A 27,960-nucleotide genomic window follows, 5' to 3' on the forward strand; every position below is an offset into this window, starting at 1 on the left:
ATATAAGAAGGTGTGGGTGGAATGTGATTCCTTGAATGTTGTCAAGAAGGTGAATGATGGTGCCGAAGGTCTCTCTCCCCTATTTGTGATCTATGATGATATTAAGTCCGATAGAGCTTGGTTTGATAGTTGTATTTTTTCACATGTTAAGCGTTCTTGTAACACCCCCGCTCATCTAGTTGCTCGATGGGAGGTTGGTGATTTTCAGGAGGTTGTTAAACTTGATTCCTTTCCCCAAAGTATTCTAACTTTGGTGGACTTGGATAATGCTTAATAAAATTGCTCTATCGGTTTTAAAAAAAAATTAACAAATACTAACAAGTAACAACTGCCGTCGTACGAAAGTAAAACCAAAGATTTGTCACAATGTGGATGCACCATTATTTTCAACAATGAACAGAAATTGAAATCAGTCTTTAGCTTGCAAATGGGAACAAATATATATTGTCTAATAAAGTCAATAACAAACATGATAATTAACACTTCTCTAGTTTTCTATTGTTTTTCTCTTTAATTTAATTAACTTTTGGGATTAATGGAATCCTAATCATGTTATTAAGGGTCCTAAACCAAATGGACAAAGGCAACTGGAACAATCCTGGAATTCACATGCCATACCTCACCACGTTTATCTTTTTTAATTTTTTTCACACATGCTTGTAATTATTGATTTATTTTATTTTTATGGTAACTATATCCTAGTTATAAATTTTAATTTTTGGTGTTACATAATTTTTTTTATTATTATTATTTTTAAAATATTTTATACTATATTAATATAAATATAATAAATACTCTCCAAAAATAATTTGTACCGTGAGCTGTAAGCTGTGTGATCTTCATCTTCTTCTCCTCTCAGATTTGTATCTTCGAAATCCATCCAAATTTGTTTTTGTTATCTTATAAACCCTAAAATAACCCAGACACAAGATATAAATTTCAAATCCCCTATTTTTATCTTTTACCAAAAAGAATAAAATTTCAATCATATGATTAAATTAGACAACATCTCGTGATTGATTGGTCAATTGGAGTACAAAATTTCTCTCTCCTGGTTGTTTTTTCAAGTGGGTTCTTACTCAATTTCAACTCACATTCATTGATCCAAAATACCCACTTCGATTTTTTTGCTAGTTTAATAAAAGATTCAGGAAATCGATTGTTTCTAAATTGGGTTGTGCCGAAAAATTGAGTGAGATCTCAAATTTGCATTAAAGTTTGGAACTTTGGACTAAAATTTGAGGTGGGTTTGATTGATTGTTGAATTTTGTGGGGTTTTTTTGGATTGATTTAAGTAAATTTGGGGGTGGGTTTTTGATTTTTAGAGAGAGAAAGAGGAGAGAAATAAGGGCAATGAGAAGTGAGCCTGAATATTGGAAGAAGAAGACACAATGAGTGCAGGCTCATTGGGTCTGGGTTTGCGTTCCGCAAGTTATGGATCATTGCAACAATTACACAATAATTTGATACCAAATCAATCTCCTTCGCCTTCGCCGCCGCCGCCTCCGTCTTTCCTGCCCCGTAAACCAGTGAAGATGATGAAGGAAAAGGAGAGGATGTTACATTGGCTTTACAAAACTGTTGGCCGGAAAAAGGTTGGCATGCTCTTTCTTTGTGTGGTTTCTGCGGCGGTTTTTGTTTGGGTTCTATATGTCGGCAAAGGTTTGATTTTCTCACCTTGGTATTTTATTTGAATGTGTTTTTCTTGATCCTGCATTGTGTAGAATTGTTGGTTTTTTGCTGATTGATTAATTGATTTGACTTTGTTTGATTATGTTTGAAGTTTGTGTGTAATTTTGTATGTGAGATTGGATTATAAATTTGATTGGAAGTGGATTGACTTTGCTTAATGAATGGTGATGATCATGCATTGATTGATCCTTTAGGACTTGTATATCAAGTAGTTAATGATGTGAAATCGGGGTATTCGAAGGCGATGATGTTACGATCCTTGATGATTTTTGATTTTGGTGGTGATTATTGATGCCGGATCATGATGCATCAGATACATGTGCAATTGTGCAGTGCTAAAGTTAACAGCCTTATGAATCAGCTTTGGGATTCCTATCATGATTATTAGATTTTATTTAGAGTTACATCATACATATTGTGTATGGCTGACACCATGTAAAATTCCTATCAGGATCTTATAATTTCTTGATCTTATGGATGATTTGTGATGGGAATGTAGTTCTTGGTTGGTTATCAGCCGTATTGGGATTCTAACTTCTTAACCTGTTTTTTGTTCCTGATAATGGCAAGATCAAAGTATTTCTGTTTAGGCTACCACTTACTGACATTGGAGTTTGAGTGGCACTTATTAAATAGTGATATATAAAATCAACTAATGTACTGGACATGGTGGTTTTCCAGGCGAAGATTCCAGAGGAAATGAAGGTCCTGCTAGTATTACATTTAATAACAGAACGTCTGCAAATCGTGCACGACAAGCATACACTCTTCCAAGTAACAGCACATCAGCAAGTATTGAACCCTCGCTAGCTACTGCGGTGCGAGCTATGCGATATTTCACAGGATATACTCTTCCTCCCGGGAATCCTTGTGAACATTTTGCATTGCCACCTCCACCATCTGATAAGAAAAGAACTGGGCCCCGGCGTAAGTTTGATTTCCTTGGGATATTTCTGTGTCATTGTCATTCCTTCCGACTATGTAGTCTTGGTATTGTTGTGGAAACCAAACTGCTAGATTTGTAAGTAGTTCTATTTTTCTATCTCAGCTTGTCCAGTTTGCTACCTTGATCAGAAGCAAGCCATAGAATTAATGCCGGATGCACCATCATTTTCCCCAGTCCACAATTTAACATATGTGTATGAAGAGAAATCATATAAAACTGAGTTTGGAGGCTCTGAGTTTGGTGGCTATCCTTCTCTGAAGCAAAGAAATGATTCTTATGATATAAGGGAATCTATGCATGTGCACTGCGGGTACATTTTTTTCTTTCCATTCTGGTTTACTTAACTGCCCAAATATTTCTGTAAGCCTCTTCGCATAGTTATAATCTACACTTGAGTAATTCTTGTGCATCATATATCTGTAGTTTTATTAAAGGACAAAAACCAGGCCGAGGGACTGGATTTGACATTGATGATGCTGATCTTGCTGATATGGAACAGTGCAATGGGATAGTTGTCGCCTCAGCAATATTTGGTACTGCTGTGTTTTGTAGGCTTTCAGTTGCCTGTTTCCTATATTAGGTCTTGCTGTTTAAGTAAATCTATTTTGTCAGGGAACTATGATATACTACAGCAGCCCAAAAATACCAGTGAAGATGCCAAAAGAAATGTTTGTTTCTTCATGTTTTTGGATGAGGAAACTGAAGCAGCTATGAAGAATGCTAGTGTTCTTGATGGAAGCAAGAGGGTTGGATTATGGAGAATAGTTGTTGTTCATAATCTTCCATACACAGATCCAAGGCGTAATGGGAAGGTAATTAATCTTTAGGTTCATACTTGTTCTTTAACTAGTCGTGTGTTGCTAAGCTTCAAATGTGCATATTATTTGAAATTCCTCACCATTGATGCAGAAATTGCAAACCGGTTTCGAATCTCTTACTAGCTCACACTGGCTGTAACACTGTGTGTATGACATTGACATTTGTGTAATTATTGTCATGTCTTACAAAATGATTGATCACCAATACAATGCAATGCTTTAGAGAATTTAGGTTAACCTTAGATTTAGACTCTCTTGGTAGTATGTAGATGATTGACATTTGGTCCCATCTTATAAGCGACTGGATTTACGTAGAGTAGGCTGAATCAGATGCCAAGAAGGAATCTCTATGATTCGGAAATGAAATTCTGTACTTGGTCAACCTTTTGTTTCTGTAAGGAAGATTTAACTGATAAATCAAGGGCAGTAGCAACAATAACAATGACAAATTGACAATGCAGTATTAGTGTTGCCTATGGTGGGGGTATGCCATATGGCGTATGGGTATATCTAGCTGTTGCAAGGTTATCTCTAAAAGTTGTATATACTTGGGTTCTATCTATTTTATAGAAGTCTCAATTACAAACTATCTATACTTATGTATTAAAAAGCGTTCCTAAAAACATTTATGTGCCACTTGGCACCCTCACCATGTCATCTTTCAACTATAAACATATTCTAATAAAAATATCTTCTATGAGATTCGAACTCACAACCACAAAAATATGCATTAGATGTCTTACCATCTCATCCATATATTAATTATGTTTTTATACTTGACTCATAAATATACAAGTATATGGATTGGATGGAGGTCTGAACATTTAATAAGTGCAATTCTATTAAAAAAAAATCGATCCTATTATTTGCTAATTATGATAATACATAAAAGCAAGAAAAATTAACTATTGTTATAAATTTGATTTATATAATAGTTATGTCTTTATTTTCATTATATTATAAATTATATACAAAGGACATGTCTATATAATTTTTTTACAAGAAGAACATGTTTATATAATTATTCAATAGTTGTTTAATAAATAATTTATTCAAAGGTTTAATGAGAAACTATTATAAATTATAAACAAATAATGAATAAATAAATAATAAAAAATGAACCTATCTATTCAATTACAAGTGTTAAAAAAAATAACCCGGAGCATCGCCCGGGCCACACACTAGTTTAATATTATAAGACGAATTGTTGTTTTTTCCCCAGTGCATAACACTGGGCCTGTAATCCTGTATGCTGATGTTCCAGTATTCTAGCTCAACTTAGAAGATTGTTGTGCTTGTTATTTTGTCTGTTATGGAGCAACTTTTTGATACTATCCTTACTTATCAGTGACAAGTGGGATTATGTTTCTGACATCATTCTCTTTCTTGATAGATTCCAAAGCTTCTGCTGCACAGAATGTTTCCTAATGTTCGGTATTCTATATGGGTGGATGGAAAACTTGAACTTGTAGAGGATCCGTATCGAATTCTTGAAAGGTGAGTGCTTTATTTTCAGATGACAGTATACATCCAATCTATTATAACTATTCAATTTTAGATGATCTGGTTGTGTTACAGTGTTACACAAGTGAGTTATACTGATGAATTGTTTTCATCAAATTGCATGTTTGCTGCATCTTTTGTGAACTTTAGTTCAGTTCTGTTCTTTTTAATATCTTTTTCTCACTACCCCCCTCCCCACCCCCAACTCCCCCTTTTTTTTTATGATTTGAATGGCAAGGACAGTTAGGATTAGTTGAAAACACCTACTTGGTACACTTCAGCATTCTTTGATATTCATTCTCCTGTGGTCAGATTCCAGTACAGAGTATTTGTTTTTTTTTTGAAATTCAAGCTTTCATCTACACTTGTTATTCTGATCTTGTTAACTCTCTCTTAATTTAAAACCAGGTAGTTATTCGGAGAATGATCTATTTACTGTTTTTGTCTTTTGTAATGGTTCGTGTTCTTGGTCACCTGATCCTATTGACTTCGCATGGATTTATCCTTGATGATGAAAACATATTTTGTAATACATTGTGGTTAAATACCATCTGGTGGATAATTTGACTCATTGAGTACATGTCTGTGGAAGTCTCCACAATGGTATGGAAGATTGGTTGTGACAAGCTAAGCTTGCTGTTGGTGATGAGTGAATCAATTAGAGACTTTGAAAAATAAAAAGGAAATATATTTATGTCCAAACTAGGGGTGTTAATGAGCTTTGTTGGCTGTTTGAGTTTTCCTTTTGAGGCAGAGCACAATTAAGCTTGACTGGAAAAGCTCGTTAGCAAGCTCAAATTATTATTAACAATTGTATTTAAGATATTATAATATAAGAAGTAGGAACGAAAGTTGATAGTAATGATATGTACATTATCGTTGAAAAACTCAAAAGCAATAATAACAAAAACTTAGTTACTCCCTCCATCCCTAAATAAGTAGTTCTATTTGCTTTTTTCACAAATTTTTAGAAGGTGAACAAAATAATAAGATAATGGGGTTTAATAGATTAAAGGTGAATATATTCCATGTAAAAAACTAGATAATGGGGTCCAGTTGATCAAATTTGAATAAAAAAAAAATATATTAAAGGTGAATGTAATTAATGTAAAAAACTAGATAATGGGGTTCAGTTGATAAAATTTGAATTTAAGAAAGAAGAAGATAAATGGTTTGGTTTGATAATTAGATAAAGGTTAAATGAGACTTTTATTTAGGGATTAGAGTTTGGTGTGAAATGAGACTATATGTGAGGATGGAGGGCATATATAAAATATAAAAGCATTACAGATTTGAACTCAAGTTGAGTTTTATGGTAAGAAAATTTCAGGATTTGAGAATCTGGAAGCTCAAAATTGGGCTCGTGTTCAAATCAAAGAGTTGCAAGCCGAGCTGGAGTCTGCTTGGCTTGTTAGCACCCCTAGTCCAAACAGATACCAAAACTAGGTTATTAATTTTTTAGCCGTTATATCTTCACCTTCCATACTTACTCCATACATCTTTTGCAATCAGCGCAAAGTCTTTTGATATATTAGGATACAAAAGGAACCTTAATATTGGCAGGTTAAAAAAAAAACCCTCAATTACAAGGGAGATGGAGGCTGAGGAGAGGACAATTTGCATATTTGATATGGGTTGCACTACTTGCAAGCAAGAGCTAGTAATTTTTGGGTTTAAATCGTATGAAAAGGCTTAATTTAAGTTCTTTATGGAGATATTAAACTCAAGGTCTCAATAAAAAGAAAAAGACCCTTTATAGTATCTTTATTGTTGGAGTTATGTTGCTTGGAAAGAACTCTGGTGAGTTTTTGAGATAATTTAGAAAGTGGAAAATGATATGGATCATGGTTTTGTTTTTTGGGTGGTAAGTTGGATCATGGTTTTGAAACAAATAGTATCTCTCTTCGTCCCTATTCATTTTAAGGCAATGATTGGAAATGTCACTATATAGTGCAACTTTATGGGTTGATCTAGCTGAAGTTGGTCCAAGTCTTTTTTTAATTCATTGAAGGTCTGAACCATCTAGGAGATGTAAAGATCTGAAACATTTAAGATATAAAACTCAACGAGGAATTCGAAAATTTATAATATGATTACCTGGTGTAAGACTGTGTGAGCAGGGTTAATCCAATGTTCTTTCATAATTGCTGCTTTAGTGTATTGACTACCAACTTTTGATTTTGAATTAGCTGATACTATAATTTTGAATATAATATGTCTTAATTTCATTGTAGGTTTTTGTGGAGACAGAATGCCTCTTTTGCAATATCCAGACATTATAAACGGTTCGATGTATTTGAGGAAGCTGAAGCGAACAAAGCTGCTGCGAAGTATGACAATGCCTCCATTGATTTCCAGATTAATTTTTACAAAAATGAAGGATTGACACCCTATACTTTGGCTAAGCTTCCCATAACCAGTGGTAAGACTAAGAGTGGTGTCCTCTTTTACGTTTTATTTATTATTATAATTGTTATTGTTATTGTTCTGAACTCCCTGATACATAGCAGTTTGAAATGTATAGATGCTACTTATATTTTGGATTTTAATTAATGGAAACTGTTAAGATTATCAAAATGACATTGAGGTGTTTTTGAAAATTCGTTTTCACTTATGGATATCTGTGAGTTGATGTACCTAGGATGTCTCAAATTACTGTCCATACTTCTTCACAATAATTAAATGAACAATCTTCCTCTTCTTATATCCTCTGTAAGAATATGTCTCATCCCTTTTTCTTCCTCATTCTAGAAATTGAATGAAATTTAGTTCCTATTTCTGTATGATTTCATACTACCTCCATTCCTTTGAGTTTGTTATGGTTGCTATTTGCGCAATGGCCGGAGAGGGTAGGAGAGAGTGTATCAAGTGGGACATGTCTAAGAAAAATAGGAAAGATTGTGTAAATGGGGTTTATGTAATAAAAATTGGAGTGTTATAACTTATACATGGGTTTATGTAAAAAGTAGGAAAGGAAGTGTTGCATATGGGGCCCAGACTTGGTAGTGGTAATAGTGTAAGAATTAGTACGAAAATTGGATGAGAGAAAGTATGACCAACTCAATGTTATAAATGAAAATGGAACCTAGGAACGGAGGTAATATATGATCGATTGTTTATGTAAGGAATATTTACATGGTACCCCTTTTTTAAAAATTACATACGATACCAAAATACACCTTTTTCCTTTTCTTTATGTGTAAGTTAGAACGAGAACCATTTACTTCATTTGACAATATAGAATGAACAAGTAGTTTTTTGTTGACAAATACTTGTAAATTGTCTTATAGCCTCCACCACTCATGTATATGGGATGTCTCCTATTGACAAGGATGTGTTAATATATAGAAGTTATGATAATTTTTATATTAAACGTAAATATGCTCAGTGACATTTTAGATTAATTTAGCAAGACTGATAGTAGGTTTTTTTTTTAGGGTTCACAAAAATTTAGGGTAATTTGAAGTTTCTGTTATCCTCAGACTGATAGTACTTGGACGCTGATGCATTTTCAATCATTGTATATGTTTCCCAGATGTCCCTGAAGGATGTGTTATATTACGGGAGCATGTCCCAATATCCGATCTTTTCAGTTGTCTATGGTTCAATGAGGTTGATCGATTTACTTCCAGAGACCAAATTAGTTTCTCAACCGTTAGAGATAAAATTAGGAAGAAGGTGGATTGGACCGTCAGCATGTTCTTGGACTGTGAAAGGCGCAATTTTGTTGTTCAGGTAAGCTCTTCTTTCCAGCTTCAACCTCAATTTTGCCTGGAAGTTTTTGTGCTACTGTTATGCTACCATATCTGATTGGACTGTATAATTCATAATTTCAATGAATATTCCTTTTTGATTATAATTTGCTTAACATGAGGATTACTATGACATCGATTGATTAGCATCTAATTAACTACAATGTACTACCCACTAGCTTTTAAAAGGTGAAAAAAATCCCTTGTTTTCAATTGCCACTAATTATTTGGAAGATAATTTTGTCTAAAATATCAATGAATTTCAGCAAGATACTTCCCACTACCATCCGATGGGGCTAATATTTCAACAAATCTCCTTGTTTGATTATAAGTTGCTTAAAATGAGGGTGACTAAAACATTGATTAACATCTAATTAACTACAAAGTACCACTCACTAACACTAAATATATTTTTTTAGATGAAAGTATCCTGTGTTTTCAAAATTTCACTAATCAATTCTGAATATCAATTTGTTTTTCAAAGAAACTTTGAATATTAAGGAATGAAGTATGGTTAAATTTCAGTGCGATGCAATTAAAACACACGGGTGGTGCAATGAAAAACAGACATATTTAGAGAATTTGTGTATACAAGGAACCACTATTATCCTGTTTTTTGCTTTTAAAAGTGGTTCATTGTTCTACTTGTATTTATGGATAGCTCCCTCTAAATTTAGTTGGATTTATCAGGGTTACCATATGGACGTGTTAAAGCAAAAGCAAGCAGCAGCATTAGGTGCTCGACGTCATATTCCAGCTGCTATCCCCCCTCCTCTTCCCTTGCTGCCTCCTCCACCTCCTTTGCTGCCTCCCCCACCTCCAGCAACTCGAACCGAAAGTTCTTCTAGTCGACGGAGAGGAAGAGGTCGAAGACGGAATCGCAAGGTTGATGTTGGAGCTACTGAAGTAAGCAAAGTCAAAGGCACAGATTGAGGTCAAAATTTTGTTTAGGCAAACAAAGTATACAGATAGTATGGTTTCGCCTTCCCTGCATTAGAGGAGAAAACGCTCCGTTGCGCAGGGCTTGGTCCAATTCAAGAAAAGTGTTGTACTTTATCATCTTCATTTACACAGCTATCACTGTTATTTTTTCTCCCAAAGAAAAAGAGAGAGCTAAGAAACAAAAGGGAATTGTTATTCAATTTTTTTGTATATATAAGATACCACATTTTTTTTAAATAAATTTGTCATTTAAGTTTCCACACTTACCTATACCTATATATGATCTTATACTCCCTCTATTTTCGTCTGCTGATGGCGAAAAGCATGAAATTGATCATCTGACCATATTTACAGGGGAATTCTTCAGTATGCTCGTGTTTGTATTGATACAAGTTAGACTAATTATTTGGCCTTCGTGTTATGAACCCAATCTGTATTTGCACTGAATTAAAAATAAAACGCGGCAAAGTCACTCCATCAATGTCAGTATATTTTTTTTTTTTTGAACGGGAAGTAAAATTTCATTAAATAATAGCCATACGACATCTACAATTATTTTCAGTTCAGCTCAGCTTAACTCAGCTCTAATAAGTTTATGTCTAATGATATTGCTAATGATTTAAAGCCAAATTTCATACTTTTAAGCTTATATTACAACAACGACAATAATAACAATAATAATAATAATAATAATAATAATAATTATTATTATTATTATTATTATTATTATTATTATTATTATTATTATTATTATTATTATTATTATTATTATTATTACTAGTGTTATTATTATTATTATTATTAGAAAAAACCTACAAAGTCAATCAATTTACAAGAAATTGGTGGGGAGCCGAGATACAATCTGGGCCCCCACCCCTCTAGCTATAGCAAACCCGATCCTGCTGAAGATGTGAGCAGCTGCACGAGCACCAATATCCTGAGTCTTAGCGAACGCCTGAACCCGCTTTAGCAACGCAACAACATCCTTCTCTAATTCCCCCAACGAAGAAAAGGAGAAAGGAAGAAAACCATAGCCAATAGCCCTGCAACGCGCCCCATACTTGTCCCGCTCCCGCTGAGCCGCCGCAGACACAACACGACTGGGAACGAAGTCAGACAACCCCGATTGTGTCAAAGGTGAAGACCCCGTCAAGTCAACACATGCATCAAGGCCTCTATCCCAAGAATAAAGCAACACATCTGTTGGACGAAGAGCCCCGTCGTTCCCTCCAGTCAACCCAACGTTAACCTCCTTTCGAGCAGAAATCCCAGACCGAAAACAAATATCAACAAGGGTGTCACGAACAACGTTGTGCCGATGTTTAATACCCACCATCCCAGCACAAGACACTGCATGATCCCCATAAATATCCCCATCAAAAACCCTTGAGCAAGTAGAACATGGTGTTGAAATGGAGAACAAAGGAACACCCAACCTGTAGCAAAGAACACTACGATACTATTACTATTATTATTATTATTATTATTATTATTATTATTATTATTATTATTATTATTATTATATAGTACTTCCTCCATTTTTATTTAGTTGACCCCTTTCTCTTTTCACGCTTGCCAACGCACTATTTTGATGATTAATATCTCTAATTCTCGACATTGTAAAATTATAAAAAGTGGATATTAATAAAATATACATTGAGACGATTTAAACAAGATCCCACTTGACTATGTTTTGTCGTAGCTATAAATCACAAATGCTAGTCAAAGTGTAGTTTGTGAATAGTGTAAAAGTCAAACGGTGTCAACTAAAAAAAATGGAGGCAGTACATGTTTTTAAAATGTTTTGGGGTTCCATGTTTTTAATATATTTTTCATAAATATTTTAATCATATAATATATTTTTCATAAATATTTTAATATGTATATTTGTATATACACATATATATAATAATAAATAATCAAAGATCATTAATTCGTAGTTAAAAATCACTAATCAATAAGTTAAGTTAAGTTCAGTTCACTTCAGTTCAGCTCAGCTCATTTTAGTCAATGAGTTTAGGCCCTAATTTGCATATTTGGCATAGCTCATACTCCACCGCTTCAAGCTTGACGCGAGCAATGATTTTCGATGTCTTTGCATCTTTCCAAGTTGAGACATTCGCAATCTGCGCTGATCTTTTGATCGACCGGTTGATTACAAATCCCAAATCCATAGGAATCCAAATCACCTTCCCGATTATTATAAGAATCCTAAAAATAAAATTCTCATCCATGGATGAGAATCAAAATCCCATAAAAATTGCAAAAAACCCAGAAAATTGGGATAGACTCTCACAGATGGAGAGAACAAAACAAAACAAACAAACCAAAATGAAAAACTAAATTGAATTAATGAAAAAGGGTGGGAAATAGTTTAATTTCCGAAAAAATTAGACTATTTCCGGCCTAAAAGGCCAAGAAAACTAAAACCCTAGAAGAGAGAGGAGAGAGAAGAGAAAAAAAGAAAAAGGGGCGGCCATATTCTTATGATAAATAGTTACCTTCTCCATCAATGTCAATATATAAGGGTTTCAATTCGGGTAAATAGTTCGGGTTTGGGTTGGTTTTATCAGTTTCGGGTTATAACGGGTCGGTTTATAACTGGTTGAAATAGTTAACGGGTCGGTTTGGGTCGGTTTTGAAAATTATCGGGTCAGTTCGGTTTGTTTTTTTAATTGCAGTTTCTATTCGGATCGGGTTCTTATCGGGTTGGGTTCTAGTCGGTTCGGGTTATAAATCAATTTGGGTTGAATCGGGTCGGTTTGAAAATGGGTTTAGCTCGTTTAAAGTGGGTTTCGGTTAAAAGCAGTTTGGGTCTTAATCAAGACAGGTCGTAATTGGTTCGGGTCATAATCAGCTTGGGTTAAGCTAGGTCGGTTTGAAAATGGGTTTCGGTTCAAAATAGATCAGGTGAAATCGGGTCCAATCATTATCGTTTCAGGTTATAATCGGTTTGGATTGAACTTGGTTGGTTTGAAAACGTGTTTACCCAATTTGAAGCGGGTTTCAGTTCAAATCATATCGGGTTAAAATTAAGTCGGACGATTATCGAGTCGAGTTAGTCAGATAAAAGGTAGGAACGGGTCATGTTATAATCAAGTCAAATCATAAATAAGTTGGGTTTATCAAGTAGTGGGTTGAAACGGATCATATCATAAACATATTGGGTTACAGGTTGTAAATGACTCGGTCATAACGGGTTATGGGTTTTAAACGGTTTGGTCTCAACGGGTTACGGATCGTAAACGGTTTGGTCACAACGGGTTACGGATTATAAATGGTTCGGTCACAACGGGTTACGGGTAGGAATGATTTAGGGGTTATCGGATTTTTGCCGGGTTTAAACGGTTTTCGGTTTAAAATGGGTCAGGTTACTATCGGATTTAGACGTAATCGGTTTGGGTTGCTTTCGATTTCGGGTTGTAAAGGTTTGGCTTGATAACGGGTCAGGTTAGTAACGGTGCGCACAAATTCGGTTCAATTCAGTTTCGGGTTGGAAAAAATTGGGTTGGGTCAGTTCTTTTTCGGATCGGTTCGAAACAGTCGAATTTAACAGTTCGGGTCAAAAATTGACAACTCTATCAATATAACGTCAACTAAAATAGTTTAATGTACTACTTAATCATTTAGCATCTTCATTCAGTCATAACGTTATGAAATAAATGTTGAGGACTTCGATCAGTTAAGCAATGTAATTAATCATACCACGTTAAAATGTATTGTTAATTAATATCTCACTGCACTATTGTCAATGTCAAAGACGTACAATCAAATAGCTGATTTTTTTTTTTGCTTAAAAACATTACAAAAGGCCCAACTTAGCAACTTACGTACAATCAAATAGCCTGTAAAATAATATTAATGTACTTATTGATTCAAGTAGCCATGACCTGGCGCAGCCAACTTGTCATTGGATCTGATTATGTACTAATATATTATATATTCAATAAAAGGTTGTAAGGAATTAATACAATTGTACTAGTATGTGCAATTGTGCATTGCTTCATGTTTACACTGTTACGAGTAGTACATTCTTGCATTTCACATTTTCACATTGCTTTTAAGTTTTAACTATTGAGTTTAAAATATTAGAAAACTCAATTTTTTTTCATTCATGTTTACAAAGATTGGAAACCATATCAGCAGGCTGTTTAGACGGTATAATGACGGTTAGACTAAGTATTAGTTACACATAAAACATTACTCTAAGTTAAGTAATATATTGTGAAGTTGATATGGACTGATGGACAATTATCTAAACTGTACTAGTGAGACGTCTAAACACTCAAATTACTTATAACGGCCAATGTCTAGTCTTTTTTTTTTTTTTTTTTTTTTTTTTTTTTTTTTTGGATATCCGGCCAATGTCTAGTCTAATGTCTATTATTAGTAGAAATAATTACTCCAAGTTATAAGGTAGGTAGCACAAGAAAAATGAGGATATAACCTAGCGCATGTTATCTACTACCTTTGTTTTTTTCAATTGAAGTGTACAGAGTATTTCTTTCTGGAAAGTTCTTTTTTAGTTGTCGCGTATTTTATTTGGGAAGTTTGTTTTTAGTTAATCCCACTATACGCACTTGCTTTAACATTCTCTTTCTTTTCTTAAAACATGTGCTTAAATTAAATGTATAATCTAAAAAAAAACGAAGAAACTAATTATTAACAAAAAGCTTGATTGCTCGACATTGCATAACATGCATGCCTATAGACACTATGGGCATGCATGAGCGCCTTTTTTAAAATATCATTTTTAGCACCAGTAGGCATACTTATTTTTAAACACACCAATAAAAAAAAAAAATAAAAAAAAAATAAGAAGATTTTCTAAAATTCTTAAAGGGCCTAAGAGCATAACAAACCTGACCTGTCACGTGGGCAATTGACATGAAAATCAATGGGCCTTACCAAGGCCCATACCCATTGGCTAGTCCACACAATCTGTGGAAACACGACCAACCCATGCATGCCCAACTGGCCAACTTCACATGTATAACCGAGTCTTCTTCTTCTGCTTAAACGCCTTTATCCCATTAGTAGGGTCGGCTACATGAACCAACATAAGGACTTTTCAGGAAGTCACTCATCTTATATATTATTCTTTTCATTACTATAAGGTGGAAACTACCCCCAAGATTTCAATACAGAACTACATATGCAGCTTCGCAATAAAGAAGATGCACTAAACTTGGCTTTGGGTCAACAATAATTCGTAGGTTCGGAAACAATTAACCTTTTCATTTTAAAGACAATTTACGTTGAACCGGCTCCTGTGCCACACACAGTACATTGCAATAATATGTATTACTCCCTCTATATCTAAACAGGTAGTGCATTTTTATGGCCGGCATATGTCCCATGCACAACTTTGACTATTATGAAAATTGTCTTTAAAATGAAAAGATTAATTGTCTTTAAAACAAACTCACTAATTATAGTGGATTGTATCTGTGAAGATGTCATGGGTAAGGGCCCGTAAAGGAGGAAGCAATAGAATTGTGCAGTGGTGGTTGTCATGGCCAATGGAGTTTTAAATGAAAGCAGGGTGGGGATGCATAAACATTATTTTGGCAATTTACTTTGGTTTGATTAACAAAATCATTAAAAATGAAGAGGTGGATCAATGAAGATTAGCTCATCTTATTTTAAGACCTTATCACATATTTTCGATCAAATCAGAAAAAAATAAGTTCGAATTAGCATAGATTAGATAAGAAAAATAATTTATGAACATGATTTATTGTTTTATGTGTGATTTTGTATAACTAAATATAGTAATTATTACGTAATGAATAAAAACTACATATTAATGAACTACACATTAATACAAGTCTAATAAGACCCAATTTGATAATTCATTTTTCTTAAAAATTAGCGTAATATGAGATTATAATTTAGTCAAATCAGATAATCAAGTTAAATCAGAAAAAATAAATTCATACTTACTCCGTTCTTTTTTACTTGACCTGCTTTGACTTTTACACTATTCACTATCCCTCTTTGACTGTCTTTTGTGAATAATATGTAAGGAAAAACATATTCATGTTGGATCTTTTATAATTCGTCTAAATAAGTATTATCATAATTTATAACTTTTATATTTTTTTACTTATGGAGAATTAAAGTTTTACATTGACAAGCGTAATAAAAGAAATAGGTCGAGTAAAAAAGAACAGAGGAAGTATTAGATAAAAAAAAGTTACAATAAGGTGAAGAAAAGTAGAAAACTTATGGTTTAGAGGAGTGGTACAAACTAATGAGACGACATATTTGGCCCCCGGACTATGTACGCAAATATGAAGTGTTGTTTACTCGTTTTGCTGATGTTTATTGTTTTACATCATGCATGCATGAAAACAACTTAATTAATTGATAAAGTCCACAAATAGTACATGCATAAGATAAATAAACGATTGACATGATGGAAAATCTGAAATCTGCAATTATCTATCTTGATAACGAAGGCCAAATATTTAACACCACAAAAATTTTGTGAGTAGTCCCCCTTTCAGGCCTTCAATAATTTAAACGTTTATTCAAATAAAAAAATACAATGGTCATATCAAAGTCGTGAACTTGTGACACACAAAATATTTAAATTTAAATTTTAAAGTTTCTAAACGTTTATCAAGCACATACAATTACACATTTTTTTTTTTTTAAAAAAATGTCAAATACAGTTGTACAATTTTGATTATTCCATCCAAAATTTATCAACAAACATAATACGGAGTATAATAGAAAGACTATTCAAATGCTACAATAAAATTGAAGGATAAATCTTGTTCATTTATTTGTTTGATTATAAACAATTTATGTAAAAATAAAGTTAATTGTTTTATTTTAAAAATAATTGTTGGTTTTTTCTCAAAAAAGGCCTTGTTTGTATCGCCAAATGAAGCAGTTTCATCAACATGGTTAACTTTGATCAATCCAGCAATTCTCGCAATATCAATTAATTGTACAGCAGAAAATCAACATGGTTATCTGCAACTTTGGAATTTTTTATGTCTCACAAATAATACCCCAAGTTTGCAGATAACCATTAACAGAGGTAGTATTAGATACTTTATCCTCCACAATTAATTACTCTATATCTTCTTTCCTGAAAAGTTAACAAAATATCACCCAACACCAATGTTATACAAAGAACAAAATGCATCATACTAAAGTCAATATTCGGAATCAAACATATCAATGAAAGAAAGGATTGGGGAAAATAATTAAGGCTTTTCTTAAAAGTAATTGATCTATTATTATCACTCATTTTATTCAAGAAAAAAAAAAACTATAGTAATTTTAATTTATTTTAATATAAAAAAAATAAAAATAAGTCAACTCTATGAAGGGTTAAGATTTAATATCAAATTTAGGATAAATTAAGAAAAAAAAAAACAGAAAGTGGACAAGTGTCCTTCCAACTTCCCGATTTAAAATATTAGTATTGATTCCAAAGGTTGAGATTGAAATATTACAATGACTACAATATCATTGTAGCCATTGTAAAATTTTCCTAATATAATAATGTTGTACAATGTGTCAAAGTCCTATATTATCTTTTTTTTTTTTTTTTTAAGAAGTTCTTAGAGGATATTAATTTTCATTAAATTAAGTCATACATCATCTACAATTGACAATTAATGAAAATGAAAACAAGCTTAACAAAATCAAACAAGAATTAATCGGAGAAGGACTAAGAATCAAAAGACATAGATATAACATTTCGGTACATTCTCGATTCGTTGTCTCATACAACTTTTTGAGTAAATCCGTCGCCGCCGCTTCATAATTTAGTGAGAAAGAAAATTCTTGTGCTGATTTTGTAATCGAATTCGAGCCATAATCAATCGTAGTCCCGCACAATTACAGACCCTTTTAAGCATAAATAAAACCTTGCCTTTCGAAGGAGATAAACCCTTTTTTTTCGAAGGAGATATTATTATAACCTAAAAAACAAAATAAATGTATAAGAAATAACCCGAATTTGAGCCATAATCAATCGTAGCCCCGCAAAAAATAAATAAACGATTGACATTATTATATTATCTTTCATTTGCCTACGTTACAATCCATCTTTTTTTTTTTACCAAAACTAAAAAAAAGTTATCCAAAATTTCCATGTTTGTTTAATGTAAAATGATTTTTACATTTTTATTTATTTTCATTATTAGAATTTACACCTTATTGATAATCAAATATATTATTGATTTAATATCTATATCGATACTTATGCATAAAAGAAACGAAACACTCATTAAAAAAAGAAACGAACCCCCTCCCTTCCCCCAACGCCGAAACCGTGCAGGGGTGCTGTTTTAAGGGTTTAGTTGGGGGGGGGGGGTTTAACGGGAGGGTTTTGGGTTTTTGGGAGGTTTTCGAGGGTGGGGAAAGGAAATGGGGGGATTTCGACCGGGGGGGCCTGGCCGGCATCATTCCGGCACGGGGGAGGGAGTTTCGGGGGTGGGGGAAGTTTTCCGGCGAGGGATGGGGTGTTTTCTGGGGGGTGGGGGATGGGGTGGTGGGCTGCTGGATATTTTTTATTTATTTTTTTTTATTTTTCTGATTTTTTTTAATTTTTTTTGACAAATAGAATGTTGACACGTGGATTATTACCTGTATTAGCAGGTTTGGTAACCTGTTGGGACCTTTAAAAGTAAATGGGTATGAAAGTTGAGATTTTTCTAATATAACGCGAAGTTGGGACTTTTAAAAATAAATCGCCCAAAGTTGGGATTTATAAATCTAATTTTTCTTTTTTTTTTAAAAAAAAAGAATAAATGTAAAAATTAAAATAAAATATTTCAACCAATTACAATGCGACACATGTCCTTTCTTAACCTAAGAAATAGGTAACCGATCATTTATCCTATTTATGGAAGATCAGTGTCATGTCGTTTTATTAGGGAATAATCAAAAGGTCGTTTTATTTTTGGAAGATCGGGCAAAGGTCATAATATTCCTCACAATTTTTCCAAATATTTTTTCAAAGCTTTCTTGACAAGCTTTTCATACATAATAAAATACAAAGATTTTTTTTTTTAAAAAAATCCTTGTTTTATTAATGGTAAAGTAGTACGTAACACTATCTGTCACAAATTATGTTTAGAATTTGAATTTTTTTAATTTTTACTAAGTATATGCATCAATATATATTGTGAAAAGATACATTAAATCTTTTCTAATATTTTATTTATGACATTTGTTTCCCAAAAAAATATTTTTGCAAAAAAATAAATTAAGAGACACACCAGAAATAACACGTACTATTTTTGATTTGCCAGTATATAGCTATGGTTTTTCCCTTATAAATATTATTAAGTGAACAATTCTTGAATGTAAGGTATGCATGCAAAGAGCTGCGAAAACATGAGAGCAATAACTTTTAATATCCCAATTTTATTTACCTCAACGAAAGTTGATAATCAAGCAAAAATACATGGTAAAATTTGAGCGAACTACCAATGGTGAACTATTTTTGAGCTCAAGATTATTTGGCAATTGTTCTAAGACAAGGCTAAATATAAAGATGAGAAGACGAACACTGAATGCAAGTGCTGCTCTGGTGTTTGATAACGACGATGAGGGTGCCGTGACAACTAAAGTGGCTGCGTTTCCGACTATTGTAGAAGTAACTGTAAGGAAGAGTAAGATGGATCATTTGAGCGAGGTTGGGTTAAGTTGGATGAATGCTCTGGTATATGATAAACGATCCACGAAAGTTGACGGGGGTGTCACTCTCCAGCTAGTCAGTACGGAAACTGAATCAGGTAAATAAAACCACCTAGTTTGTTTTAGCGATAGAGTATTGATAGAGTATATAACATATCTTTGGGCCTCAATTGTCAGCAATAAACTTTAGAAGCTTTTGAAAACCAACTAAAAGTTAAGATAGTAATTGAGGCCCAGAAATATTATGTTATGTATTCTATCAAGTAAAATTAAACCAATTAGAAGCTTGAATTAATCATTTAATTTTTCTGTTGAATTGGTTACCTGACATGATATCAAGAGCGAGTGTGACAAGAAGCTAAGGTAGGTCATGGGCTCAAATCTATAAATTTGTTTTACATTTCCTTGCTAAACTATCTTCATACCACCCTTCATTTGCAGAAAACATAATGGAAGCAAAAGTAAGCAAGGAAACTGTGTTACAATGGCAAGATTCAAGTATACGTAGTGATAGAAATAAATTGACATATAAAATTAAATTGTTGTTGGATGCTAATTTTGGTGTTCCTGGAGCAATTTTAGTCAGCAACAACTACGAAAAAGAGTTCTTCTTGGAAAGCATTAGGTTTGAAGGAATTGTTCTATTTAAATGCAATTCTTGGATTCAACCTCAGAAGATATACCCAAAAAGACGCATTTTCTTCTCTGATAAGGTATGGAGCATTCTAAATTAACTTTTATACTTCGTATGTATTTGTTGGGTCTGGCACATGTGATGCACAATTTGGCATGTCATTATTTGTGGAAAAGATGTTCACTGAACACACTAGTCAGTAGTCATGGCGCATCCGTGCTAGAGATTTAGTATAGTATTTATTTGGTCTTAATATATGCTTTCGGGTCTAGTGTATGTAGTATATGGTCATAATATATGCATTGGACTAGAGTCTAATTTATGAGGGATGCCCAGTTAATCTCCTTAATTGCTTTCGTTTGTCAAGCTATTTCGCCAACTCAGGATTTGGAGTTAGATCGTGATGAGTCAGCTGCGCATATAATAGACAAGTAGGCAAGCGATTTATAAACGCCGCTTATTTAATCCATTGAAGCTCCATTGAAGCAACCACCGACACTTATTTCCTCCATTGAAGCTACCACCGACACCACTTCAATTCATCATGTCCACCGACACTACTATCTACCTCCGTTAAACTGTCCACCGATACCACCACCTTCGGCGGCTTTGCCGTCAAATTAAACGAAAACTCTAAGAATAAAAGGTGAAATTAAGGGCTTGATTAACCCCAAAGGATGGGGGTGACCAAAAATATGGTGTTGGTGAACGGTGGGTGGAGACTGGTGGATAGAGAAAGGTGGAGGTGGTGTTTCTATGTAGTTGCCATTGATGAATGAAGGTAGGAAGCTTTGAGGAGAGAGAATGAAGAAGGTAAAGTGAGTTAATGGAAGGTATTGGCGTTAACTCCGTTGTCTTACGTGTTCAGCTTAGTCATCGTCAACGTGGGCTTATGAACATGTCATCACATAGGTAAAATGATCGACGAATCTCCAATTTAAATGATAGATGGAAATACCAAGAGTACCTCTAGATTGACGTTTTAAAGCAATTATAGAGATAAACAGGAAATTGCCACTAATTTAAGAAATGTACCAAGATTATAGGGGAAATAGCTGTAAACTAGTAACTTTAAACTCTATAAACTTGGTTGAACAGGTATTTTTACCAAATAAGACACCAAGAGGACTTCAATTACTGCGAGAAAAAGAACTAATGGAACTAAGAGGAGACGGAAACGGAACGAGAAGAGTATCAGATAGAGTTTACGACTATGATACTTACAATGATTTAGGGGATCCAGACAAAGGAATGGAACATGCTAGGCCTACCCTCGGTGGAGAAAACAACCCACATCCTAGAAGGTGCCGAACCGGCCGCCCTCCAACCAAGATTGGTATGCTACATATTCATAACTATCAATATTCAGTATTATTCATTCTACGTTTGAAAAATTTATAGTGGTTGTTTGAAATATAACTATACGTTACATTACCTAACAACTTGACATAGTGCTTTTTTTTCCCTAGTAGATTTAAATGCAGAGAGTCCCGTGAGTGCTCGTGTTCCAATGTACGTACCAAGAGATGAACAATTTGGCGAGTCTAAGAAAATGGCTCTAGAGATGCGCCAGAATAAGGGGAGAGTGCGCAATGTAATTCCACAATTGCTTTGTATGATATCTGAAGAAAGAGAAAATGGGGATGCTTTCGAAGGGTCGTACTTGGATATTAACTCTTTGTACAAACAACACTTGAAAACTCAGGGAAACCCATCATTGCCACTTTTCAAGATCAAAGCGTTTAAGATCTCTAAAGAGCTCTTAGATGATAACTTCAAATTCGATCCTCCAAAGGCTATTCCGAGTAAGTGTAATTGAATTAAACATCTCAAATAGGAGGTATTTTAATACATTTCCTAATCCGATTACAATACATAGATTGATATGTAAGTGAAATTAGTAAGTGTGACAAAATAAAAAAATAAAAATCAGATAAAATTCCGTTAAGATAGATTTAGTTTTGACTCATTAACATCAATTCTTTTGCGTGATATATTATTATGATTGTCTTCATAACCTCGATTCATTCTTTGGTTCTTTATAGGGGACAGTTTCGTCTTGAGGGATGATGAATTTGGGCGTCAACCAATTGCAGGCATGAATTCACTCAATATAGAAAAGCTTACGGTAAATTGGTAGTATTATGAGCATAGTTTTGGTATCCACTAAAAGTGCTACTGCCTCCATTATATATTAAATTAGTTGCAACTTTGAGGTATTATTTGTAAGACATAAAATATTTTAAAGATGCAACTAAAAAGTAACAGAGGTAGTACATGAAAACTATCATATTTATGTGTGTGTATTTTATTTTATTTTTTTCATTTCAGGTATATCCGCCGATAAGCAAACTTGACCCATCCATATATGGGCCTCTAGAATCAGCACTCACAGAAGAACATATCATAAGCAATCTCAATGGACTTCCTGTGCAAAAGGTACTGTAAACTAAAAACAATTCACAGCGTTGCTATTATTAAGTTGCACAATATGTCACGTACCCTTATATAATGTAACACGTCACTCCTCAACCTTGTAACAAGTACATTTTCAAAAGCAACACAAGTTAAGTGTTTACGTTAAAATATTATGTTAGGACATGTTTTTATTAGTTATGTTACATAGCATATAAAGCTCATAGGTATATTCATTGGAATTTTAGTTTAAACCCTAGCCATAAAAATCAAATCTGGCCTGTAATTGTAAGATCGAAGTTGCTAGTAACAAGAAAGGTACTGATGACTATATATATATACATATTTACAGGCAATAGATGAGAACAAATTGTTCATACTTGACTATCATGATACATACCTCCCCTTTCTTGATGAGATCAATAGCCAAAGTGGGAGAAAAGCACATGCAACTCGTACCGTCTTCTTTCTAACAGAGATGGGGACATTGAAGCCTATTGCTATCGAGTTAAGTCGAACACATGGTGTTGCAACGACGAAGCAGATTCTTACTCCTCCTGTTGATGCCACCACCAATTGGCTTTGGCAGCTTGCAAAAGCCCATGTTTGTGCTAATGATGCGGGTGTTCATCAACTAGTCAACCATTGGTATGTAATAAATTTGCTACTTACACCACCAATGGTACAGTCAGTTTGGTACCTAGGCAATTACTACCTCTATTTTATATTTTTTGCAACTTTAAAGTATTATTTGTGAGATATAAAATAATTCAAAGTTGCAAAATATAAGAAACAGATGTAGTATAAAAATAAATCATGAACATGGTAACGAATTTTGATAATTAAAGATCATGTAAGTCCATTACATTGGTAGTGGAATTTCATTTGTCCCAAGAGTGTTAATCTTCTTAAATTTCTGTACCACTCACCACTTTTGAAAGGACAAAATGGATGAGACTGAAAATGTATGAAAAAAATTGAGGTATATAGGGAATACATATTGAAATTTGATGCTTATGAAAAAAAATTAAATATAAATTTATTACCTATCTATGCCACCATTTATTACCACCGGCCAATAAATGGACCTTGTTATTTAACACATCTATATATATATATATATTAAAACTCAATGAGAAGACATGAGCTCGCCTCGTGTCATTATAACTAGGCAGATGATGTGACGTCAAGTCATTTCTTAAGTAATTCTTATAACCCTAATTTAAGACAATGTTTAAGGTGATTAATCACTACCATTATTCCCTTGATTAATAACTCACATAACCCCCTAATTGAGCACCTTGGCTGCACTAGAAATTCGTTTTCAAGTCAATGATTTGTATCACGATACACTGATAATGTTTCATTGTTTGTGAGATTATCTTTTTGATCTTACTTAAATAATTTTATATTGTTTATACTAGACTACTCCTTTATTTACAACAAATGTAACTAATTTAATCTATATTTAATTTGTATTTTATCACATAATTTTAATTATAAAATCTCATTTATAATATACATATAATGACCCGGAGCATTGCCCAGGCCAAAAACTAGTTTTCAATCTAGATCATAATTAAAAAATAATAACGAAACCTGACAACTTGCAGAATTAATTAATTATATTCATTTGGTCGTTTGATAAAATTTGGTTCATGTCACCGATCCCACTTATGAGATTAAGGCTTTGATTTATTGATGGTTGTTTGATAAAATATGTAGGTTGAGAACCCATGCATGCATAGAACCATTTATCATAGCAGCTCATCGACAGTTGAGTGTGATGCATCCAATTTACAAGCTTCTTGATCCACACATGAAATATACTCTCCAAGTCAATGCAATGGCTCGTGAGACGCTTATTAATGCTGGAGGGATCATTGAGAATGATTTCACTACCGGAAAATATTCGATGTTGTTGCCCTGTGCTGCGTACCACGATTGGTGGCGCTTTGATTTAGAAGCTCTTCCCTCCGATCTTATTCGAAGGTGAGTTATTTAACCACTATGTACGGTCGTACGTACTATATTCAAATTTGTTGTTATACCATATATTTTTCTTTACATTTTAGAAAAGTTCTTAGATTTTACTGATCGATCAATTTTATACATCCACTTATTAGCCTCAGAGGAATAACATAACTACGGTGGGTTATACGTCCACACATCCATTTATTACTAATCGACCAATTTTATAAAGGAACAATACGTGTTGTATTTGTATGTGGTTAGACTTTCCTCCAATAAAGTAATTTATTTAGCATACTAAACATTTTTCAAAAACTAACTTCAAAATCGTACATTTATAATAAGGCTATTTTGTTTTTTACCACCTCACAAAAACACGAAAATCTCTTTTACCACCTCCCAAAAAAAGTATTTTACTTTACCACCTCATAAAAAACACGAATATAGGTTTTACCACCACTTAACTGATTCCGTTTAAGAATTCGTTAAGTGGGCCCATAAAGCCACGTGTCGTGCTATTATTGGCCAAAAAAAGAAAAAAATAAAAAAAAAAGAAAAAAAAATTAAAAAACTCTAAAGCTACCCAGCCACCGCCACAGCGCCACCACCACGCCACCACCTAACCCACAACTACCCCCCGAACCTACCACTGGCGGCGCAACTCCACCCCCTCCCTCTTCCAACCCACCTGAACGCCCCCTTCCATCTCCCGCAACCGCAATCGACCCAAAAACCACCAACCCACAACCCTCAATGACCACGAATCCCCCCAAAATAGCCACGATTTCGGCCACAAATGGCCGAAATCGGCCGGTTAAGGCCACTCAGCCTTAAAACCGGCCGATTTCGGCCATTTGTGGCCGAAATCGTGACCGTATTAGGGAAGGAGGGTTTTGGGTTTGGTGGTTTTTGGGGGTGTTACGGTTGCGGGAAAGGGAGGGGGAGGGTTTAGGTGGGTTGGGGCTGGTGGTGCGACGCAGGTGGTGGTTTCGGGGAGTGCTGTGGTGAGTTGGGGGGGAAGGCGGCGGTGGCGCGGGGGTGGTGCCGCGGTGGTGGCCGGAGTAGTTTTAGGTTTTTTTTTGTTTTTTTTTTTAATTTCTCTTTTTTTTTTAACAAATAAAATGCTGACACGTGTTACTGTGGGCCACACTTAACGGAATTTTTGGATGGAAACCGTTAAGTGGTGGTAAAACCTATATTCGTGTTTTTTATGAGGTGGTAAAGTAAAATACTTTTTTTGGGAGGTGGTAAAAGAGATTTTCGTGTTTTTGTGAGGTGGTAAAAAACAAAATTTCCTTATAATAATTAGCGCTTCAAAATTCTCCTTTAAAGATGCTCAAATAATTTATGTTCCGTTGCTCTACTTATAAGTTATAACTAACTTTTTCATATTTCAATGGTTTTAGGGGAGTAGCGATATCGGATCCAATTCAACCCCACGGGCTAAGATTACTAATCGAAGACTACCCATATGCAAATGACGGACTTCTAATATGGTCCGCAATCGAAGAACTAGTCAAAACATACGTCAACTACTACTATACTGATTCACAACAAATCCAATTAGACATTGAACTCCAGAGTTGGTACAATGAATCAATCAACGTTGGACACGAAGATCTTCGACATGCTAATTGGTGGCCGAAGCTCAATACACTAGACGATCTATCCTCAATTCTTACCATACTCATTTGGGTAGCCTCCGCGCAACATGCTGCCCTTAACTTCGGGCAATATCCATATGGCGGGTACATTCCTACGCGTCCACCCTTAATGAGGCGACTAGTACCACATCAATGTTATGATCCAGTAGAGTATAAGAAATTTATGGCTAATCCACAAGCGTACTTCTTTGCATCATTGCCGAGTTTAGCCCAAGCGACTAGATTTATAGCCGTAGTTGATATACTCTCCGCACATTCACCTGACGAGGAGTACTTAGGTGAACGAGACCTATCAGCTTGGTCAGGTGATCCTGAGATTGTTGAAGCATTCTATAAATTTTCTATGGAGATGAAGAGAATCGAACGAGTAATCGAGGAGAGGAATGGTGATGTGAATTTGAGGAATAGATGTGGAGCTGGTGTTACACCATATGAGTTATTTGTGCCAAGCTCAGGACCAGGAGTTACCTCTCAAGGGGTTCCTAATAGTATAACATTGTGACTTAATTGTGATTACTATTAACTGATTATATGTTAATAATTTTGTTAAATATTAGCTTGTAATTGTTTAGTGTATCCTGAATTAGATACTTACTTTATGCTTATGTATATGTTTAACAATTAATTGTTGTTGAACGAGTGATCATTTTCTATGAGTTGTACCCAGTTAATTGTAATGGTTGTTGTTTAACAATTAACTTTTGTTTATCTGTGAGTATAATCATCGTTTCAAGTATCAGTGGAGGGGTGCATGCGTCTTTTCATATATGTACTAATTGAGGGGTACATGTGTAATTTCCTAAATGCAAGTTGCAAACAGTAATTGGACAGCTTACCAAAAGTACTTGATAAATGACCACGCTTTTTCAATATATTTATAAAAATGTCACCGGATTAACAAAAATTCGTTTATCTGACAGATAAACTCGTATTTACCCATTTTCTATAATTAATTTCTAAAGTTCTAATGTATTACGTACACACACACAGAGACATATATATGTATATATATATATATATATATATATATATATATATATATATATATATTAGCTTCAAATAAATGAGAGTGAGGGTTAGTTTAAGTGGTTAGAGCTTTCAATCCGGTTACATAGATTTTGGGATCGATCCTCATCATCTGTCTTTGTGGCTCTCTAAACACCAAAAAAAATATGTTAGCTTCAAATAATTATCAATAATACAGAGTAGTTGATGAACTATAATATTTTATAGGAAAATTTGCAAATTGCAGCCATTTAAAGTTACATTTTGCAAATTGCAGCCATTTAAAAAAAAATTGTAAATTGCAGCCCAAAAGTTCTTATAAATTGTAAATTGCAGCCCGATTCAACTTTTTATCAGTTTACGTGTCGAAAAATATTCGTTTAAGATTTTAGGGGTCATTTTAGCTTTAAAGGGTTCAAATTGAGCTCGGAATTAGTAAAAGAATAACATAAGTGCCTCGTTTTTACAGCAAAAAATAGTTGCCCACAAATCGATACATCTTTGTTACGCAAAATGAGACACTTACATTATTTTTTTTGCTAATTCCGTGCTCAATTCGGATGCTTAAGAACTAAAGTGGCCCTTAAAACCTTAACCAAATATTTTTTGACACGTAAACCTATGAAAAAGTTGAGTCGGGTTGTAATTTACAATTTATAAGAATTTTTGAGCTGTAATTTGCAAACTTTTTTTTTAAATTGGTTGTAATTTACAAAATACAAACTTTAAATGATTGGAATTGAAGAATTTTCCTATTTTATAATTAGAGTTCATCAACTGCTTCTAGCATGGTTGATTGATCACCCTAGTGTGCTACGAACGGGTGTAACAAATATGTTACGTGACCTGTTGTTGATCCTAAACTTTTTTCTTTTTCCAACTGCCCTATCGAAACAGGTGTTGATGAGTACAGTTTTATGCTAATTATAACAATTGAATTGAAGAGGGT

The 27,960-nt window shown here is 34.0% G+C and overlaps 2 protein-coding genes across 2 annotated transcripts; both read left to right on the forward strand.

Annotated features, from left to right (window-relative positions):
• Positions 1 to 804: 804 nt before the first annotated feature.
• On the forward strand, positions 805 to 9,913 carry LOC145579408 (putative hexosyltransferase MUCI70). Its single transcript, XM_081636656.1, has 9 exons — positions 805 to 1,662; positions 2,374 to 2,619; positions 2,741 to 2,948; positions 3,062 to 3,171; positions 3,251 to 3,450; positions 4,850 to 4,953; positions 7,194 to 7,381; positions 8,495 to 8,694; positions 9,402 to 9,913. Exons 1-9 carry the CDS (start codon positions 1,392 to 1,394, stop codon positions 9,642 to 9,644), a joined length of 1,770 nt encoding a protein of 589 aa, XP_081492782.1. The 5' UTR covers positions 805 to 1,391; the 3' UTR covers positions 9,645 to 9,913.
• A 9,176-nt stretch (positions 9,914 to 19,089) lies between these two features.
• Positions 19,090 to 26,508, forward strand: LOC145578223 (linoleate 13S-lipoxygenase 3-1, chloroplastic-like). Its single transcript, XM_081635581.1, has 9 exons — positions 19,090 to 19,420; positions 19,779 to 20,035; positions 21,055 to 21,340; positions 21,429 to 21,761; positions 22,002 to 22,084; positions 22,288 to 22,395; positions 22,724 to 23,019; positions 24,097 to 24,363; positions 25,749 to 26,508. Exons 1-9 carry the CDS (start codon positions 19,090 to 19,092, stop codon positions 26,506 to 26,508), a joined length of 2,721 nt encoding a protein of 906 aa, XP_081491707.1.
• Positions 26,509 to 27,960: the final 1,452 nt, after the last annotated feature.

This window comes from Chenopodium album, chromosome 14, assembly GCF_948465745.1.
Source record: "Chenopodium album chromosome 14, dcCheAlbu1.1, whole genome shotgun sequence".
Taxonomy (NCBI): Eukaryota; Viridiplantae; Streptophyta; class Magnoliopsida; order Caryophyllales; family Amaranthaceae; genus Chenopodium; species Chenopodium album.

What these genes read in the sequence shown, in the direction of transcription:
- LOC145579408 (XM_081636656.1), top strand. Translation starts at nt 1,392, where the DNA reads ATGAGTGCAGGCTCATTGGGTCTGGGTTTGCGTTCCGCAAGTTATGGA. An exon ending in TCTATGCATGTGCACTGCGG is followed by an intron (nt 2,949 to 3,061) that starts GTACATTTTTTT and finishes ATATATCTGTAG; the next exon opens with TTTTATTAAAGGACAAAAAC. An exon ending in CCGTATCGAATTCTTGAAAG is followed by an intron (nt 4,954 to 7,193) that starts GTGAGTGCTTTA and finishes ATTTCATTGTAG; the next exon opens with GTTTTTGTGGAGACAGAATG.
- LOC145578223 (XM_081635581.1), top strand. Translation starts at nt 19,090, where the DNA reads ATGGTAAAATTTGAGCGAACTACCAATGGTGAACTATTTTTGAGCTCA. An exon ending in CAGTACGGAAACTGAATCAG is followed by an intron (nt 19,421 to 19,778) that starts GTAAATAAAACC and finishes ACATAATGGAAG; the next exon opens with CAAAAGTAAGCAAGGAAACT. An exon ending in TCCTCCAAAGGCTATTCCGA is followed by an intron (nt 21,762 to 22,001) that starts GTAAGTGTAATT and finishes GGTTCTTTATAG; the next exon opens with GGGACAGTTTCGTCTTGAGG.